The sequence below is a fragment of the Falco punctatus genome (genome assembly GCF_963210335.1).
Source record: "Falco punctatus genome assembly, chromosome: Z".
In the NCBI taxonomy this organism is placed as follows: Eukaryota; Metazoa; Chordata; class Aves; order Falconiformes; family Falconidae; genus Falco; species Falco punctatus.
The window spans coordinates 9,807,840-9,825,059 of NC_137586.1; the positions used below are offsets into that span (position 1 = coordinate 9,807,840).

At 46.1% G+C, this 17,220-nt stretch overlaps 1 protein-coding gene across 1 annotated transcript in view; it reads left to right on the forward strand.

Moving 5' to 3' along the window:
* The window catches only part of UBE2R2 (ubiquitin conjugating enzyme E2 R2), a 214,605-nt gene that overhangs the window by 150,714 nt on the left and 46,671 nt on the right, over positions 1 to 17,220 (forward strand). Inside the window, exon 2 of the mRNA XM_080371173.1 lies at positions 6,029 to 6,236. Within this exon, the coding sequence (XP_080227299.1) occupies positions 6,060 to 6,236 (177 nt within the window). The 5' untranslated portion in view covers positions 6,029 to 6,059. The remainder of the gene's footprint in view (positions 1 to 6,028; positions 6,237 to 17,220) is intronic.

Sequence of the window (17,220 nt, forward strand, 5' to 3'; positions counted from 1 at the left end):
CGCAGGAATGGTGCCAGACAGGAGTCCCTGCTTAGTGGTCACCCACTCTCAAGGGAAGGACAGTCCTGCAGAGTTGATACTGCAGCAGAGGTGAAGGTGAAGGACTGGGGATGTCAGCTTAGGCTGGTGTCTCTCCAGGGTCCTACACCAACTCATGCCAGTGATGCTGATGGCCGTGCCATCTCAGCCACACCATGATGCTTGAGACAGGGATGTCTCATGCATCAAGAATAACCTAAAATGCCAGTCCCCAACACAGAAACTATTGCTGGGACTGAACAATATGGGTATGTCAGTTATGTCCCCATCAATAAAGCAAAATGCCCCCCACATTGTTGCTTTGGAGGGTGACAACTGTCACTTCAGGCTTCAACAGAAATCAGATCACGAGCCTCTGAGGACCACAGCACACACCACCACTGCTGTGTGCAGCTGGAGGACTGTCCCCACAGCTGGCAGGATAAACAGTCTCAGATATTTCTGCACACTGAAGCCAGAACGGGAGGTGTAAGATGACCTGAGCAGTTGGTTACGTGAACTCTTTGGAAATGCAAACCACTGTCTGACAGGCATAAGGTCATAGCCACCACCCTCCTTAGGCCCTGGAATCACAGCTGAAATAGCATTGTAATGCACTTATAATTTATTCATCAGCTGGATGAGAGCAGCAGCAGGCATTTTGATGGCACTCTTTTATCAAACCCTTGTGATGGACTTTATCCATTTAAAAAGAAAACTAGAGTAGAAAAGAGGAAAAAAAAACCCCAACTTCATTCCATTCAAATTTAAACAAGCAGGAAAAAGGACAAATCAAAATAAGGCTTAAAAAACCTCCGCTAAAGATCTTTTCATTTTTCTTCTGCTTTGTTTCGAGTCTTCCAGATTTTGCATTTCTCTGCTGGTGGCTACCCTGATGCAGGAGGCTTCTGCTAACCCAGATGCTGCCAACTGGTGCTCAAAAATGTCTTTTCATCGCTGTGATGAGTTCTGCCCGAGGATCAGCTTGCCCCACTTTCAGGTGAAATAAAGCCAAAAGGTAAATTGCAGAGAGAGTTTTATTCTTAAAGATTCAGTCACTTCCCTTGGGTATTCGGATGCTCTGGTCCCCAAATATAGGAACCTATATAGGTATTGATGTGAAGGTGAGGACTCTTGTACATCCATTCTCTTTTGTGGGAGGTGGTAACACTGTGTTGCTCATTTGGGCAGCAGAGCAGAAAATTGCACTTTGATATCCCTTGTTAGATGCTTTGGGAGTTTTTTGGGCAAATCCTTCCTCGGTAACAGGGCATTAGTGCCTGGGCTGAGATCCATCACCGTGGTGCTTCTGTGTCCTCAGGCCTGGGACTGAGGTATCTAGTGTAAATAAAAGAAGCAACCTCAGATTCCTCTGTTGCTGGTTCCTCTGGGGCTGAGAAACCAGCTTGCAAAGCCCCAAGTGGTATCTCCACTCAGCTGACAGGCAGCATGTGCTGCTGCAGTGGGAAAGATGCACTGCCAACACCAGTATGGCCTTAGCCAGAGATTTGCATTCAGCTGGGCAACAGCACTCCAGGAAGGAGATGGAGAAAATAATCCTGGCCCCTCTTTCTATCTTCCATATCCCCATAGTGGCCTGGACAAGAGAAAATGGATGAGGTCTGGGGCAAGGGGGCACCTAACATCTCTCTAACAGAGAGGTGAGCTGAGCCCAGGGATGTGTTGACCTAGGAGCAAGTGAATCTCCATTTTGGGCAGTTTGAAAGACAAATATTAAACAACTGGCTGGACAAATATGTCTTGGGCTGCTTCGTATAAACTGATACTGCCCTGGGGCAGAAGGGTGATGGACCTCCAGATGTCCTGCTCTGCTCCAGTACAGCCCAAGGAATAGCTGTCAGTGGTTTGAGTTACAAAGGGCTTGGGGGGGGACGACTGTAAGCTGAGCAGGGCTCCTACACCAAGCCCAATCTTCTTCATCACAGAAGATCAGAGTTCCCAGGATCCTTTCTGATGCCTTGCCAGAGCACAGGAGCAGGGGAGGAGGCAGTAGGAGAGGAGATATTGTCATCTTTTAGCCCAGGTGAGTCCAGTCACCTAGGGAAAGGAGCCACTTCCTTTTTTTTTTTTTTTTTTTTTTTAGCTCATCTTTTGAGCCACTCAGGAAAGAAATTGGATAAAGCACTGAAGAATATCATGTGAGATGATCCTGCCCCAAGAACAGGATCATGTAGGTGGGACATGCCCCATCTACTCTCCTCTTGTCCCCTCTTCCTGGCAGCTCAGGGGTCAGTAACCCTCTAATGTGATGACAAGATTTGCATTTGCATTTTCAAGGCTTCTGCTGTTGCTAAGCAGAGGAGTTAACTCTGTCATCCTTCTTGAATGCAGCTTGCAGGAAGGAGGAAAGAGAAGAGGAAAAGTGGTATTAAAAATAGATGATGAGAACAAAGCAGAAAGGACTTGAAGAGAAGTTCTCATCTCAGATTTACATAAGGTGCTGGTGGCATCTTAAGGTCCAATTTACAGCGACAAGTTTTGCTGCCGGCGGCTGGATTAATGGCACATGTATCCTCCTTCCCTCCTGGTGAGACTTCCCCTTCCTGGAGCCATGTGTTCCTCCACCAGACGCAATTTCTTTTTCTCAGAGCCCAAAGAACAAACAGATTCCTTCAGGTGAAAAAGGAGATGAAGAGGGAGCAGTATGGTTTGCGGTAGAGCACATCCCATGGAGACCCCTGCTTGCAGGCAGGCAGTGACCATCCACAGGAAAGCAGGTAAGGAGGGAGAAGGACAAGGCTTCATCCTTCCATTGTAATACATCAGAGCTGATTAGTGGGGAGTAATGCCATATGATAAATCAAAAAGTTACGTCAGCCTCAGGAAGCCAAGGCCAGGGGAAATGGATGCCAGGCAGAGCAGCTGAGCCTCCGTGGGAGCAAGGGCAGAAATGCAGGCAGGAACCTTGGAGGGGGCTGCCCAGGCTTCAAAGGGCTCTGTTGCTTTGACAGTTTCTATTTCCTGTGAGCAGTGGATGTTTTAGTAGGAGAGGGGTAAAAAACGTTTTAGGGAAAAATAGCAATATTCTCTCTAAAAGCAGGCCTGATGGACAGTTTTCAGCTTGCCCTATTGAATACATTGCTTTACTTTCTGCCTTGCATGATTACTGCTTTCATTAACATTTGAGACAGGCAGCAGATGGAGATAAGTCCTGAATAGCTCCAAACTTTGCTTGTCCCATCTCTTCCAGTGTTAGGTTGGTTCAGACAAAGCCTGTGCTGGCTGCAAGGAAAGGTGTTTCAATTACCATAGAAATAGGGGCAGCACAATCCCGAAAGGCCTCACCTCCTGCACATGGAATCAACCCAACATTTTCTTCCAAGCACAAGCAAATTCATGTGCCCACCAGCAAGCTGGGATGCTGCATTAACAGAGCAGGTCATTGCTGGGTGGCATCAACACAGAAGGTCGCAGCATGGCTCTTCAGTTCAGAAGCATTATTAGACTCATTAGTGATGAAAATGCAGCACATAGAGGGGCAGCTGGAAATGCATGCTGCACCTGGGACATCTGGGAACGATGGTGACTGTGGCATTAAACCTTGGTGTCTGGGAGGTGGCGACGGAGGTGTGAATGGGTCTGATAGGGTCTGAGGAGCAGGGAGCATGGACAGCTGGAACAGGACTGTTGGGACTGGGAAGGACTGGGATGAAGCCAAAGACTCATTGCTGACCCGCGTCATGGGGCTGGGTGGGAAGTGGTGAGCAAAGGTAAAGTGCTTTCTCTCTCCCAGAGAAAGCACTGCTGAAAGCACTGTGTCTGAAGCCCTCCCAGATGTGGCCCATATGTTGAGGTACTGAGATGGCTGGCCAAACCCAGTGATGATGGAAGTACCTACCACCCAGGAAGTCTGGCAGAAAAATGAGAGCATGGCTCCCAGCCAACATGTCCTGCCCGTCAGCCTGATCCTATATTGACAAGATTATGTCCATCAACTGAATTGTCCAAGACAATTCAAGAATGATGTGAAGCTCCTTGATTGTGTCCAGAGGAGGGCAACAAGGCTGGTGAAAGGGCTGGAAGGACAAGGCTATGAGGAGCAGCTGGGGACTGTGGGTTTGCCTAGTTTGGAGAAAAGGAGGCTGAGGGGCAACCTCATCACTCTCAACAGCTTCCTAAGGAGGGGAAGTGGAGGGGGAGGTGCTGAGCTCTTCTCCCTGGCACCCAGCAATAGGATGTGTGGGAACAGTTCAAAGCTGTGCCAGGGGAGGTCTAGGCTGGACATTAGGCAGCATTTCTTTGCAGAGAGGGTGGAAAGACACTGCAACAGGCTTCCTGGAGAGGTGGACAATGCCCCAAGCCTGTCATTGTTTAAAAGGGCATTTGAACAATACCCTTAACAACATGCTTTGACTTTCGGTCAGCCCTGAACTGGTCAGGCAGTTGGGACTAGACAATTGTTACAGGTCCTTCCTAGCTGAACTAACGACTAAGCCCTGCCATGTGCAGGAGGATGAATGCCAAGCAGAAATGGCTTAAGATGTCTCATACACGAGGTGTCCGATGAATCCCACTCCTTTCTATGTGGTAACTGCGGTACTTCTGTTACATCCAAATAAATGTCCTGCCTCCCTGAATGTTGCTGAGTTGTTGGATAGAGCATCACCCCATGGCAGAGAGTCCCACAGTCTTAACGAAACAAGCATTCCTCATTATCAGTTCCTATTTTCTGGACAGTCCCTGTTGACTCTCCCCTTGTTCTTGCTGTCTTTGATCACTTCGCTCACTTAATTAATCTCTGAAGTGAACACTCCTCAATCCCTCTCTATGCATCAGCATCTCAGGGTCCTTTACCATTTCACCTCTGGGCTCCATGTAATCCCACAGCACAGGTTTACATTAAAGCATGACTTTCTGTTTTGTTCAATACCCAAGTTTATTTGGCCACAAGTCCACAGAGATTTCCTTCAAATAACTTTTTGACATTTTTGAGGAGACGATACAATTAATTTAAAACTCATCACAGACTATTAGCTACTGAAATTGTTCATGTTAGAACCACATGAAATCTTCGATTCCAGGAATACGCATCAGCTTTCTCTGCCTAGGCTGTTACATCCTCATGATTTCTCCCGTCCTGGCTGAGATAAGATGTCCAGCTTGGAATTACATCCATGTGGGTGCTTTCTCCAGCACCAGGGTGGTCCTGTACGATGCAGGGCAGGGGTGTGTCTTAACGTTCCCAGAAGTGACATCCAGATTTGCACCCGCTGTGGCTGTGCCGTGCATCTTCCTCCTGGACCATTGCTTTATTTTTCTTATTTTTGTAAGGAATAATATTTATGTTCTTTCCTAAAGGCTGGCTAAGGAATAGGTGTGTGATCGTGTTTGGGGGTCAATGTCCCTCACCTCTCCCAACGTTTCTCTCCCTTCCCCAGGCCAGGCAATGGGAGGAAGGCTGGAACCTGCATTTTCTGCCAGGAGCGCCTCGCACCTCCACGGAGCCGTGTGAAAAACCACGCTGTGTGTGGGGGAGGGTGTCACTGCCTGTTCCCCCCCTGCCTGCTGCCGGGATTTGAGGGATGCTGGGTCACCAGGTGGCTCCTCAGAACCCACCCTTTGTGTGTACAAAACCCACCCGTTTTTGACCGCGGTGCGGGTCAGTAGCGGGGGCCACCCACGTCCTGTTGTGCCCACCTGTGACCCCCACCCCCACCCCAGCACGTGGCTTCCCCCCTGCCCCAGGCCTCGCCGGAGGGAAGGTGCGCCCCCCAACGGCTGCCCCTTTAAGCGCGCCGGTAGGGGCGTGGCTGGCCGTGCGGCGGGGCGTGGCTGGCCGTGCGGCGGGGCGTGGCTGGCCGTGCGGCGGGGCGTGGCTGGCCGTGCGGCGGGGCGTGGCTGGCCGTGCGGCGGGGCGCGGCGCGGCGCGGCGCGGCGCGCTGAGGTCAGCGGCGAGCGGGCGCCGTCACAAAAGGAAGTGGCGGCGGCGGTGGCCGTCAGCGCGCGGAGGGGCGGGGGGCAGCGCGGCGGCGGGCGGCGGCAGCGGGAGCGCGGGGCGGCGGCGGGGGCCGCGCCGCGCCATGGCCCAGCAGCAGATGAGCAGCTCGCAGAAGGCGCTGATGCTGGAGCTGAAGTCGCTGCAGGAGGAGCCGGTGGAGGGCTTCCGCATCACCCTGGTCGACGAGTCCGACCTCTACAACTGGGAGGTGGCGATCTTCGGGCCCCCCAACACCCTCTACGAGGGCGGGTACTTCAAGGTAGGGCCCTCCCTCCGCGCCCCGCCGGCAGGCCCGGCCTCCCGCCGCCGCGGTGGTCCCGGGGAGCCGCGGCTGGGGCCTGCGCGCACGCCCCTTGCCGCCCGCCGGGGCCTCTTTGTCGGGCTCGGAGGGACTCCGGCGCGTCGGCCGGCCCGCGGCCGCTGTCAGCCCCTCGGCGCCCCGCGGGAAGGGGTCGGGGCCTGCGGGAGGAGGGCGGGCGGGCAGGCCCGGCGCCCGCGGGTGGTACCGAGTCAGCTGCCCTTCCCCTGCCGCTGCCGGCGGCGGGGGGACGGGGGCGGTCGGCGGAGCCGGCCGGGGCCTGCGGGGCCCCCCTCTCCCGGGGGATGCGAGCCGCAGCCGCCCCGCTGCCTGGGCTCGGCCCCGGAGGAGTGCAGGTACCGCGTGGCAGGGTGCGACCCCCTCCTTCCACCCCCGGCTGTCCCGGGGCTCTTCGCTCGGTGTGTTTATTTCAAAGCGAGGGGCTGCCCGGCCGTCCCTCTCGTCCCGCAGGAGCATCCTGTGCAGGATGAGGAATTCGGGGTGAAGGTTGTGTGTACCTCAGAGCTCGACGGGCTCGGGACTCCTTTACATTATTGCCCCCCTGCCCGCTTTTCCCTTCTCTTCCTCCCCAGACTTTGAGAGGGCAGCCTTCAAAGTGCTACGGCATCGCGTAATTGGTGGAGGTAGATAAACTCTTTCAATTCCTCTCTCAGCCTTCCTGTTAATCCAAAAAAAACCTTTTGTGCTTGTCATTTCCCCTCCTGTAAATACAGTAAGCGAGAAATCTGGCCCTGTTGTCCCAGAAGGGAGCTGAAGGGAGCAGACTTAAATTCTCAAAACTGCTGGAGGAGTAGTAATTGCATGTTTATCTTAGAAGAAGTGATTAAAAACCTTTGGTGTCTGCAGAAGATATGTTGTGTTGGGCCTACCCCATTGCACTTAATGTCCACTTGGTCTGTGGCAAAATACTGTCCCCTTCGGCTCACTTCTCCCAGGAGTTAACTGTTTCAGTAGTAGCTCCTGCATCTCCCATTTCATGCCCTTTGCCTTCTGTCAAACTGAAAACATTTTGGCTGATCTCTTCGCTTGGCTAATACACATCTTCAGTGCCTCTTGGCCTCTCTGGGTCAAGGTTTAAGAGCTTTGTTCCACAAAACCAAAATAACCTGTAGCTTGGGGAATAACAGATTTGAGTCACATTCAGTTTGGCCTCATTGTTTTGAAGGAAGGCAAGGCTTTGGCACAAGGCTTGTCTTTTGTAATGACTTGGCTGGCTTACTCATGTAGGTGTGATAGGTGTATATTCTTAGGCTCGCCTCCATTATTACTTACTCGGGAATTCACTCTGGTCTTTGGTTGGTGACTAGGTCATTTTTACATCCAAATGGTTTGGTGACCTCTTCCTGCACTTACATTACTCATCCATTTTTTTTTCAAAGAAATCACAATGGGTCAAAATATTTTTGTTTGGTTGGGGAGCTCTCTGGATTGTGTGTTTGCAATTGTTCCTGGAAAGAAGCTGAAGCAGCCTGGAAATAATCTGCGAATGTGTGTTAACAAGTGTAGATTTAGTCAAGGTTGCCAGTTGCCTTACCTCATTACTACGAATGGGCTATCTTTGGTGGTATTTGATGTCCTTGAACTGTCATGCCTTCTAAATTCTTCTGACTGATCCTGTGATACTTATTTTGAGAGTGGGAGACTAAGGTCTCATGATGCCTTCACCCCTCCGCACCAGAGGGATTCCCTTTAAGCAGCATGGTTGGAGTCTGTCAGATGTTGTTCCTGTCTCATCTTTCCTTCATGAGGAGCTGTGGCATGGTGGTGTTTTGTTTTGGTAGCATTTGATCTTTGGTTATGCATCCTAACTTCTGAGCTGCTGGAAAAGTGGTGTTAGACCCTTTTCTGTCTCTAGGAAGGAGTTCTGTTGTCCTGAGAAGTGATGTTCTTGGCTTTCTTTGTATTGAGCCTTTAGGCAGACCTTCAGACGTATTAGACTTTGCTTACTGAATCGTTTAGAGATAAGATTAATACGCTAAACTTTATTTGGTGGGGTGACTTCTGTGATAATTCATAGCATATTGAAGGTCAGCACTAGTTCAGATCAGTGTCCGATCTATTTTTCAAATTTCTTGGCTTGATGAAACATCTAGGTTCATCTTGTTTAGTATTTTTAGTTTCCTAAGGTGAGGTAAGCAGGATTAGAAATAAGCAATTGCAGGATGTAACTTTTTTAAACGTCGTAGTGATGAGTTCGGGAATCTGCTGCTGATTGAGGTGCAGTTTGAGGATGGGTGTTAGAGGGAAAGTACAAAGGTTTCTAGTTAAGCTCAAGTATAAATATTTTGAGGGAAACCTGTGTTTAATGTGACCTTAAAGAAAGTGTGGCTGGTCAGTAATACGAATGCTTGATTTGTGCTCTTGGAGCTGGCAACATCAGCTTTGGGCACCTTGTTTATTCTTGAAGTACAGCCTTTCTCTCTGGGTTGTTGAACTAGCTGAATAAACTGAAATGAGGGAAGTGCTTTCTTTGCACCTCCTTGACAGGGGCTACTGTGGTTAAAAGCTGCTTCAGCATTTCAACAGATTTTGGTTTCAGTTGCTAATCCTGTAACTCTAGCATTTGATAAATTGAAGCAGAAAACAAGTCCCCCTAAGTGTTTGTTTAAATGGTAGGTTATCAGTACTTTAGTGCTGGCTATAATAAAGTCAGGGACTTCTTAAAAAATTCAAGGGCAGCATCTAAACATATTTTTATCAGCTTGATACAGCACACTCAGATCTGCTGCAGTACTTCATAGTTTAGGACCTCCTGGCTAAGATGGTAGGGGCAGCAGCCTTCAGAAGCAACCACTGTGTGAAGAGCAGCTTGTGTCAGCAAGTGGCTGGAGCAGTCCTGACCTGCAAGCCCCTGCTTAGGTGAGCAGCTGAAGGTAAACATCTGCAGTGGAGGCTTATCGACCTTTGCCTTACCTAGTGGCTTTATTCCCAGTCATGCTGAATAGCTACATAGTGTCTTGGGAAACCTTTTGCTTAAGTTCCAGATTATCAACTTTAGGGAAGGAGTTGTGGTTGTTGTCTCTCAGTCCTTGATGGCTGCTGTAGCTCTGGATCAGTAATGTATTGTCTTCCAAAAAAGTCCAGTCATAAGAGCAAATGTCTCTCCTTCAGCTGCTCTCAGCAAGAAATTGCCAGTTCGACTGAAGTTTCTGGCGGGATTGGTTGTGTTGGGCTACAGGTATTTGACTGCAGTAAGTGAATTTAATTTTTGGTTCATGACTCTTTCAGAGTTTAAGGGTGAAAGGTGGGTAAACTTCATGTGTCTGAAGATGATTGATCTGCTCGCAACTGATTCAGTTACTGAGTTTTTTTGAGAGAAAAAGGAAAGATTTTTCTCAGAATGAAATGCTTCATGTTGAGGTTGTAGACAGTGCCAGTTGCTGCTTTCTCAGGTCAGCTGGGAAGGACATGGTGTGATAAGACAGGTCTTTAGATGAGGCTCCACTGGGCTATGTGGTAGTTCTTAATTGCTTTGGAAACAATGGGAATATGTTTTTTTTCTGGTTTTGCCAGCAGTGCCTGAGCAGTAGAGAACCGTATTGTGCTGTCATCTGCAGAACTATGTGTGAGCAGTTCATCGATGCCACCTTTATGCTATAGGAATCTTCCGTTCAGCTGAGAGGGCTTTGCTCTACGGCAGGTGAACTTCACTGTCAATTTTGGCAGCTGGTGCGTAAATGGGGACCACCACAACAAAGGTTAAGCTGTAATTTGGTGATGATGGGTGCTAACTGGGACAGATTTCAATGGCTGAGGGTTGTGCATGGGGTGAAACTTTCACCATCTCAGTTGACCATTGATTCATCTCTCTGTCTGCCTTGTAAGACACTGGACTTCTTTGATGTTTGGGCCTTCAGAGCCTGGATGTTGATAAACTATTGCCCAATGCTTTAATCAAGCTGTGTTTTCAGGATACTTGCAGAACTATTGGAAAGTGTTTCCTGGTGGCTTACTCAAAGCTCTGGATGTCTGGTGCAGTTCCACCTTAGTGTCACAGCTTTGGGTTTTTTTTTAAAAAGGAAATTCTTCTAATTTTTATAGTTGAATGGTATTCTTGTGCTGGGAGCCAACCTTTCAGGGGAAGGTGCAAGTGAGAAATTACACAAATAGAAACATCATTATTAAAGACATAGTGCTGCCCAGAAGTATGGTTTGACCAAGTATGCTGTGTCAAGAAGCATGTTTAATGTAGAGCAAGAGTCAATATTAAAAGCTCCTTCAGAGGTGATGCAGGCTGGGTAGGTGAAAATGAATGCACCTAACATGAAAGGAAACAAGAAAAATTAACGGCATTATTAGAGTTGCTATTTGATAGTTCTTAAGGCAACTTATTCCATAAGGTATTTTTGCTACTTGAAGGAGCAAGTCTTGACAGATAAATTGGAGGAAAGGGGAGAATACCCCAAGCATTATGATTAGTTTTCTCAAGTAATTTGGGGACTAAATACTTGTCAAGGCATTGTTTTCCTTGCTTTTTTGAACTCATTAACCATGTGCTTTTTGGAGTTCTGTGTTGTTGGATCTCAGGTTCTTCAAAGTGATTTGTTTTGATTTCAAAGCAATTTGCAATATGGGATTAATTTTTTTTCAGAGCAGAAAATCAATATGGAACTTTTGGATAACTGATGGCAAGAACGAGCACTGTGTTTAAAAGTTTGGTATTGTAGGCTACTTCCCAGAAAGCTTAAAATTAAGCAAATAGAAGTTTCTTAAGCACTCAGAATTATCTAACTGTTTTAACTCCATAAAAATATGCCTTGGTGCCAAGGAAAAAGTGTGTAGTACTCTCAGCACAAAGGCTGCCTTCTGCAGGCCTCTGCAATGCAAGATGCTCCACAGCTTGTTGCTCAGTGTACTTAATCTTCTATTTTTATTGCCTTTAGGTATCATTGATGCCAATAAGCAGAGGTTTGATGCAAAACTGTGGGTGAATAGGGCTTGGAGTTGCTTGCTCTGGGTCTGAAGAGCCCCAGTTCAGAGCAGGCTGTCTCCAAAGCAAAAGAGCCGCTAAGCTGTCTGCAGGCAGGGAGGCAAGGAACCTTCAGACTTTGGTTCACTGATCATAAGCGTGGTTATGATCTCTGTCAGGCCTGGGGAGTACCTGACTGACCCTCACTCTGCTGTTGCATAGAGCATTTTGGATGGCTACATCTTTGGGCGCCACAGAACCCCCCAGACAACACACCCAGCCTGTAGGCTCTCTCGGACAGCAGTCTGTCCTCAGGATGAAACGGGCAAGGTGATGGTGGCAGCCAGCTCCCAGTCCTTCCTTTCTTTCCCTCGGGCTCTTCTGATCTGGGTAGGGTTACTGTGTATGCCAAGAAGCACAGTAGTGATTTCCAGTTCTGATACTGCCCGAAAATACAAGATCATGTGCAGTTAGGTTCTCCTGTATGGCAACAGGAGAACTGTAGCACAGTCCACCTCTGCCATTAGAGTGAAAATGGAAAGCTTTCTGTTTGGAACCACAGTGCTCTCACTTTACATAATTTTTCCATTGTTTGGCTTTTTTTACATGAGTTTGCACAGAATGATCCTTGCATAAGGTGAAATACAATGTGAATTTTTTTCTTGAATAACAATGCAAAGAACTGTGCCTCTTGAAATTTCTTGCCTGTCTGTTCAGGAGGTAGTAACTAAAAGCGTGTAGTTAGCTTTAGTACTGTCTCACATCATAGGAATTAGCGGAAGATTTTTACTCTATGGCATTAGAAGGGTGTCTTTTCTGATTTTTTTTTTTTTGTGTAAATCCATTAGTATCTCCAGTATTGCAGTGATGTTATGCCAGTGTCTGAGTGTGGGACCACATCTGTAACTTCTCAAAAGCTAAAACACGTTTTTAGGTTGATGTTTCTGAAGTAGCGCTTATGCTGCCTGCTATTTTACACAGTGATATATTCACATGGGGTATCTTCTCTTTAATAGCACTTCAGGTTTGCTGCATGGTGCTCGTCTTGTATCTAGAGGGTAGGAAATGCCAGGAAAAAAAGGTTGCAGAACCTTAACTCTGATCTTTGACATGCAGTTTGGCTGTGTAGTTTATGGTCATCAGCAGGTGTTCATGGTAATGAAGAGGATAGACTAAATGGTGGAGATTTTGTGTTGAACTGAAGTGTAACTGTGTTAAAAGTTGGAAATGTAGCAGCAGTTGCAGATAGACTGCCATGTGGCTGCACTAGAGGTTATGTGACTCATAATGTAGCAGCTCCTCTTGTAATTTGGGCTGTGCGTGATCAGATGTGTGCATACACATACAGGTGTGCACAAAATTAGCTTGCTATTTCCAGAGTGCTACTTCATTTTTAAAACCTTAGTGTTTTATCCAGCATTGTGAGTTAGAGGAATTGCAGTTAATCTTACTAAGCTTTTGTGGTAGTGACCTACTGAGAATGTCTCATCTCACCAGACCAGTTTAATAGTAATAACTTTGGCATTGTGTGCCCTCCCCTGAAGCACTAGTAGCCAAGATGAGCCTAATTGATTGATTGCCTATCTCCACACTTCCTGAAACATTTAAAATGCATAAATATTTGCCCAAAGTTGTCTACAAATAGAAGAAATTATAAAGCTACTGAGTTGGGGTGCATGTAGGATATTTTGGAATCTTGCTTGACTTGAAGAAATGTGACCTTAAGACTTCCTGGATATTTGGGTTTTTAATTAAAGCAATCACCTGAAGAACAAGGGGAACATAAAAGGGCTGTCTTAAGTGGGTGACACTTGCAGATATCACAGTATTTGTGATTAACAAAGAGAAGGCTGCCTGGCAGACAGGCTGTTTCTTATTCCTTAAGATTTTAGTATTAAAAGCATGACATGATGTGTTCCCATTGATCTGTTTTATTGTCTTAAAATTACACAAGTAACTTAGAAATTCAGGTAAAGGGTTTTTGCTTGGGAGATGAAACTTAGGCTGATAGTAGTAGGGACACATTTGCAATAGTTGTGAGACTCTTTCCCCAAGTTAAAATATGTATCTTAGTTAAACTATTTAAAAGACACTTTTTAATGTTCATGGTAGCAAAATGTTTGGAGGGGTTAAGATGCAAAACTCTTTGCCAGACTATTGGAACAGTGTTAAGAACCAGCATTTAGCCAGTTGTGCCACTTGGGTCAATTCTTGCATGACAGACACTTGTCCATTGTGCAGAAAAATCTTGGTTTTAAGTTAATCCTTAGACATCTCCAAAGCTAGAAACCTTCTGCTGTTAAGATCTAGGCAAAGGCTGAAATAACACTTCTGCAGCACCATCTTTGGTCATATCAAAACAAAAGCCATGCAGTCGGGTAGCTTTGACTTACAATACTCCGTGAAAACTCATTTGTTCTTGCATAAAGTTTGCTCCTATAAGCCTCTAATTCATGGATGTAAACTATGCACTGGTGTGCAAGTGTTTGCTTATCTTGTCTAGAACAACTAGCTGTAAAAGCACTCACCTTTTATTAAAAGAATGGGATTCCTATAATGTATTGAAGAAAACCAAATTTCATCTGAGTGCTCCCAATCACTTCTCTTGCAGGCTAGTAACTGTACTCACACTTAGTAGCTGAATGCCTTTCAGTGGTGCTCAAGCAGTATAACTTGAGAGGCTAATGTCTTTTCTGTACCTTTTAAGTGTCTTTGTAGCCATTATCTAAATCCCTTCTAATTTGTCATTCATGTGGTAACAAGATGCCCATACCCAGATGTTTCAGATGAAGGTTCGTGGCTCTTTTCAGTTAAGGTGGAAAGAAAAGGCCTTGTCTGTTCTTAATGATACTGCCAGTTCAGTGAGATCTCTGCCAGACCTCACTTTTTTTGGCATCGAGGCTCAACTCTTGTTGAAAATTCAGTTTAAATTCAGTGGATGATGGTAATGTTTCTTCTCTTGTATAATTTTCTGTGTCAAGTGGCTGTTTCTTGAGACAACCACAGTCATGTTTAAACAATTCTCTTTAGAGGACCTGTTGTCACTTTTTTTTGAAAGAACTTCTAAATGAAACCAGGCATTTTATATTGCTGTATGATCTCCATCAGAGCATATAAAAATGAAAGTTTTGAGACCAGCATATGGAATGATTTCCATTTCTCAGTTCTGCCAGAAACCTGAAAGCTTATGCGCTTCAGAATTTAACTAATATGCTTTCTGTGAAATTTAACTGATTTTCCCGCCCCCCCACCGGTAGCAAGTCTTTTATTTGTTTAGAAGAAGCTTGGCTGGCTTTGGCCTGAAATACAGCAATAGCAGCACCCCTGGGGGAAGCTGGATAGGTGGGGTAGACTTCACGGAGGCTGTGAACATTGGGACTTCAACATTCTGGAATCAGCTGGATTACTTTTGAAAATTTGTTAACAATGAAGTTTGTTTTGACTTTCAGAGGCTTATGGGCAGACTCATCAGGAGCTAAAGGCCAGCCTTGGCAGGGTCATCATGGCATGTCACTCTGGAGGTTTATTTTAAATGGCAATAGTAGCGTTTGTGGTCTTGAACCCATATCATCCATGGCTATACTCCAGTTGGAAAGAGATCATAGTTGTATTGGCTGCTGCTAAGGAGAGACGGGGTTAGAAAGCTGCTGGTCTTGGACACTTTCTTCTGGATGTTATGGAATAAGTCTGGCTTCTAGTGCTGTCAGAGGTGGTACTCTGATTTCACTGATTTGAAGCAGCCTGCTTAATGTTAAACTTGGACAAATCATTGTTAATTCTCATCCAATTTACAGGCTTATCCCATGCCTACTAAATATTGTCTACTTTGGATCATGTCTCTGGTGTGAGTGATATGCTTATTCTTGGGCCCTTCAACCAGGGACCGTATTTTGCCTCCAAGGGGCAATTCAGTAACAGGCTGGCAATAAACAAAAGCTGTGAAAAGCCATGCTGCTTAATGGTAATGTCCATGGAGACCACAGCTAGGCTGGCTGCTGTAGGTATGTGCTGCCTGCCTTAGCCAGATAGCTTCCTGATGGCAGTTGTAGGTGTGATGCTGAGCGGTAGATCAGGTCAGGTTGGGGTGAGGGTGGTGGGTATAAATCCCAAAGCATGGCACTGCCTGTTCCCAGGCCTCACGGGCGTGCAATGGAATGTCACATGGTCTTATTTTCAGCAGTCTTGGGCGCATGCACCATACCTGAGATCTTGCCTGCTGTCTGGGTTCGTAATGCCACATACTATGGGGTCAGCTCTGTGCAGTGGCAGAGGCAAGGAGGAAGGTCCTAGTATGCTTGGCCACAAGAGGCCTGTCATCGTGATGCTGCCAGTCCTCTTCATCTGCCTCTTTGTTCATGGGAATCCAAGTCTGTCTCAGGTGTCTCCCTTCATCTTTTTTCCTATACTGGACCGACTGTACTTTGGGATGTGACTGAAAGCTGATAGAAGGTCACCGTGTGTGACCAGATTAGAGTTCCTGGTGTTTCAGTCTTGTTCTGTTTCATCTTCCTCTCGGCAGCTATCAGTTTGCTGAGCACTTGGATGACTTTCACCTATTTCCAAGAGAATAGTGAAGTATTTTTTACTTGCCTACTTCTAAGTTGGCTAGTTTCTGCTATTAAAACAAAAGTAAGCTTGATGGTGAGCCTGTGAGTTATAGTTCAGCAAATGTGGCAAAGCTCTGATTAGAGACTAGTTGACAGAAAAACTTTTCAGGTGTTGGCATCTGCATCAGTTCTCTTGTATCTTTAACTCTTGCATGCACCAATTTATTTGTGATCTCCTAGATGTTTTGTTCAGTGTGCATTAGTTCATAGGTGGGGGTGTAAGTAAGTTTTGGTGGTTTTCTTCCCTTCTCTTAAGTATAGAGCAGTGACTTCCGTAAAGAAAGAACAGATACAGTATGTTTCCTGGAACAAACTCTATAGATAGTGGGGTTTGCATTGTTGTCATCTAAACTCTATTCTAAATCTCCTTCTAATTAAAAAAAAAGACAAAACAACACTATGAAGGAGGTGTTTTATGGCAGATTACCATAATGATGGCAGCAGGAAGGAGATGCCCAATTCTCAGAAAGGACTTCAATTTTGTTAGACTGCTATTATGTGATACATAACTTGTGCAGCTGTAGTAATGCAGAAAAACTGAGGATGACAAAATTTAGACTGAGGCTAAAGCCTACTGTTAACGGTTGGTTGGTGCATTGAATTTAGATCGTAATGTGCAGATTAATATCTAGACGATGTCAACTTGAGAGGGTTATGGGAAGTCAGCTTCCTAAAAGAAAGGTTTGTGTCTGTTACTTGGTGCTTCTATGGCCACCTAAACAGTCTCCTGCTAGGTAGGAGGCAACGAGCTTTCTTCGGTACATGTTTAGTTGAGCTTTGTTTGGTAAAGCTATTAAATATTGCTGTGTCACATTTACTCTAAATGTGAATTGCTACAATCTGATGTTAGACTGGGTGAAAGGGATGTACAAGCCAGAATTCATCATCTGTTAGGCCCTTTGTGTGGGTGAAGCGTGGCACTTGTCGAGAATAGTCTGTGGATGCTATGCAAACAGGATGAGAGAGCCAATACAATGCATTGTTCTAGATCTGTTGGTGAATGTAAGAGGTGTTCCTCTGAAGGACATGGGGCTAGGATTGGAAGAGTCATGTAAAAGTATGGAGGCTTTGTGCAGCTTTGAATGTAAGGTAGGGTCAAAATGTTCTTTGACAGCAGTAAGTAATTTAGTGAATAGGATAGCAACTAGAAGTCTTCTATCTATAACGGTTTGTATTCATGACCCTGGATAAATTAACATTTTTATGTAAAATGGATATATCTTATAATAGCATAGCTGCTAAATCTGTAGGTAAAATCATTTTGCTTTTTATAAATAGCACATGGGAAAGCTTTATTCCAAAACAAGTTCAACTTGTATGTTTACAAGTACAATATTTATATTCAGAATAGCTGAAGAAATTGTCAAGTGACTGGCTTTCAGGCTGGTTAAGCACGAATGCAAAGAGA